The 2,606-nt window shown below is 56.1% G+C and overlaps 1 protein-coding gene across 1 annotated transcript in view; it reads left to right on the forward strand.

Annotated features, from left to right (window-relative positions):
* EMH_0040850 (uncharacterized protein) overlaps positions 1-2,282 on the forward strand; it is a gene marked incomplete at both ends in the record, with an annotated part of 9,502 nt that extends 7,220 nt beyond the window's left edge. Inside the window, 4 exons of the mRNA XM_013495557.1 lie at positions 73-367; positions 722-802; positions 1,171-2,115; positions 2,175-2,282. Of these exons, the coding sequence (XP_013351011.1) occupies positions 73-367; positions 722-802; positions 1,171-2,115; positions 2,175-2,282 (1,429 nt within the window). The remainder of the gene's footprint in view (positions 1-72; positions 368-721; positions 803-1,170; positions 2,116-2,174) is intronic.
* Positions 2,283-2,606: the final 324 nt, after the last annotated feature.

Consider the following 2,606-nt stretch of genomic DNA (forward strand, 5'->3'; position numbering starts at 1 on the left):
CTGCTGCTGCTGTTGCTGCTGCTGTTGCTGCTGTTGCTGCTGCTGCTGTTGCTGCTGCTGCTGCTGCTGCAGGTTTACAGAGGTATCTATAATAGCTGGGGATTGGGCCGCCTTAGATGGAGATGCAGTGGAGTGTCTGCGTCGGTGCCGCAGCTGCAGCAGCAGCAGATCTCAAAGAGCAGCAGCAGCAGCAGCAGCAGCAGCAAGGGGTTCTGCTGCAGCAGGCTCAGCAGCAGCATGGCAGCAGCATGTAGCTATGCAGCAGCTGCTGCGGCGCGCGCTGCTCGATAGACTGGGGCGAGCTGTGGGGAGACTCATAGATCTAAGCCAGGAACACTTCAGAGAAAAAATACTCTTCTTTCTTCAGGTCTGCTGCTGCTGCTGCTGCTGCTGCTGCTGCTGCTGCTGCTGTTGATGCTGCTGTTGGTGCTGCTGGTGGTGATGGTGGTGGTGGTGGTGCTGCTGCTGCTGGTGGTGGTGGTGGTGGTGCTGCTGCTGTTGATGCTGCTGCTGGTGCTGTGGATGAGGTTGTTGCTGCTGCTGCTGCTGTTGATGCAGCTGCTGTTGATGCTGCTGCTGCTGTTGATGCTGCTGCCGCTGCTGCTGTTGATGCTGCTGCTGTTGATGCTGCTGCTGCTGTTGATGCTGCTGCTGCTGTTGATGCTGCTGCTGCTGTTGATGCTGCTGCTGCTGTTGATGCTGCTGCTGCTGTGTGTCTCAGGCCGCCAGCGAGAACTCAGCTGTAGCTACCTGGGTGGCCTTCGGGGTGGTGCAGCAGTCTGTGCTGCACTCTGTTGTTGTTGTGAGTTTGCTGCTGCTGCTGCTGCTGCTGCTGCTGCTGCCACTGTTGCTGCTGCTGCTGCCACTGTTGCTGCTGCTGCTGCTGCTGCTGCTGCTGCTGCTGGTAGTCTTTTTCTGTCTCTCTTTCTCTACGTTGGCTAGTTTTTTATTTAATTATGTTTGCTGCTGCTGCTGCTGCTGCTGCTGCCGCTCTTTTTCTGTCTCTCTTTCTTTCACCATCTATATATCTATCTAGCTAGCTATCTATCTATCTAGCTATCTATCTATCCATCTATCTATCTAGCTAGCTAGCTAGCTAGCTAGCTAGCTAGCTATCCCTCAAAAATTTTTATTTGTTATATAGTTGCTTTGGTGTGTGTGCTGCTGCAGGCATCTCACCTGCTGTCTTTTGCTGAGTCTATAAGCCCCCTATCTCCTCCTTCTCCTTTTTGGTTAGCCCCGACAGCAGCAACAGCAGCAGCAGGATCTCTGCTGCTGCTGCCGTGTTTGAGTGCAGCAGCAGCACTGCCACCGTCACCGCAGCCGCTGCTGCTTGCTGCTGTTAGCAGCAAGACAGACGAAGAGATACCCCCATACATTAGAGCTGTGCTGCTGTGCCCTGCTGCTGCTGCTTTTCTTCCTGCTGCTGCACAACATGCAAAGCTGCAGCTGCTGCTGCTGCTGCGGGAGCTACGAAGACAGCAGACGATCGTGGAGCAGCAGCTGCAGCAGCTGCAGCAGCAGGGAGGAGGAGCCGCACCTGCTGCTGCAGCAGACCCAGCAGCAGCACAACAAGAAGCAGCAGCAGCAGCAGCAGCAGCAGAAGCAACAGCAGCAGCAACAGCAGCAACAGCAGCAGGAATGGATGTTCCTCATCCTTGTGCAACATTTGCAGAGTTGCTGCTAGCAGCAGCAGCAGCAACAGCAGCAGCAACATATCGAGAGATGGATGCAGCAGATGCTGGCTGCCCCGTACGTCGTTGTGCTGCTGCTTCCTTCATTCCCAGCAGCAGCAGCAGCTTGCTGATCCGCTGCAGAGCTCAACGTTGTTTCTTTGCTGTGTGCAACGACCCCACATATTTCTTGTTGCTGCTGCAGCAGCTGCAGCAGCAGCAGCGTGAGCTGCAGATACGCTGCTGGCTGGGCCCCTATATAGAAGACATCAGCAGCAAGGGGAGATATGTTTCTCCCCCTTCGCTGCAGCAGCTGCTGCTGCTGCTGCCCCTGAAGCAGCAGTATTGTGTGTTGAGAGAGCGGCAGCAGTTTGTGCTGCAGCAGCTGCGTCTTGCTGCTGCTTGGCGTGTGTCTCCGTTGCTGCTAACAAGAGATGCAGAGGTCTGCTGCAGCAGCAGCAGCAGCTTCAGCAGCAGCGGTGCTGCTGTTCGTATACGCAGCACCATCACACAACCAAGCAAAGCCCAAGACAACGCGGGGCATCTCCCGCTGCTGCTGGCTGTCTCCTATCCTTCTGTCTCCCCGCTGCAGCTGCCGCAGCTAGCTGACGAGCAGCAGCAGAGTTCTGCTGCTGCACAGGATGCTGCTCAAGCAGACTTGCTAGCTGAAGCAGCAGCAGCAGCAGCAGCTGCTGCTGCTGCTGTAGGACAAGATACAGATGAGCTGCTGCTACTTGCGAGAGGAGACACAGAAGAAGCAGACTTGCTGCTGGGTTCATCAAGCACAGCAGCAGCAGCAGCAGCAGCAGGAGGTGCAGCAGCAGCAGCTGCTGCTGCTGGTGGTGTTACTGTTGCTGCTCCCCTGCGGTTGTGCAAGGCAGCAAGAACAGATTCAGAAACCAGCAGCAGCAGCAGCAGCAGCAGCAGCAGCAG

Source organism: Eimeria mitis, genomic scaffold (genome assembly GCF_000499745.2).
Source record: "Eimeria mitis Houghton genomic scaffold, Emh_scaff1632, whole genome shotgun sequence".
Lineage (NCBI taxonomy): Eukaryota > Apicomplexa > Conoidasida > Eucoccidiorida > Eimeriidae > Eimeria > Eimeria mitis.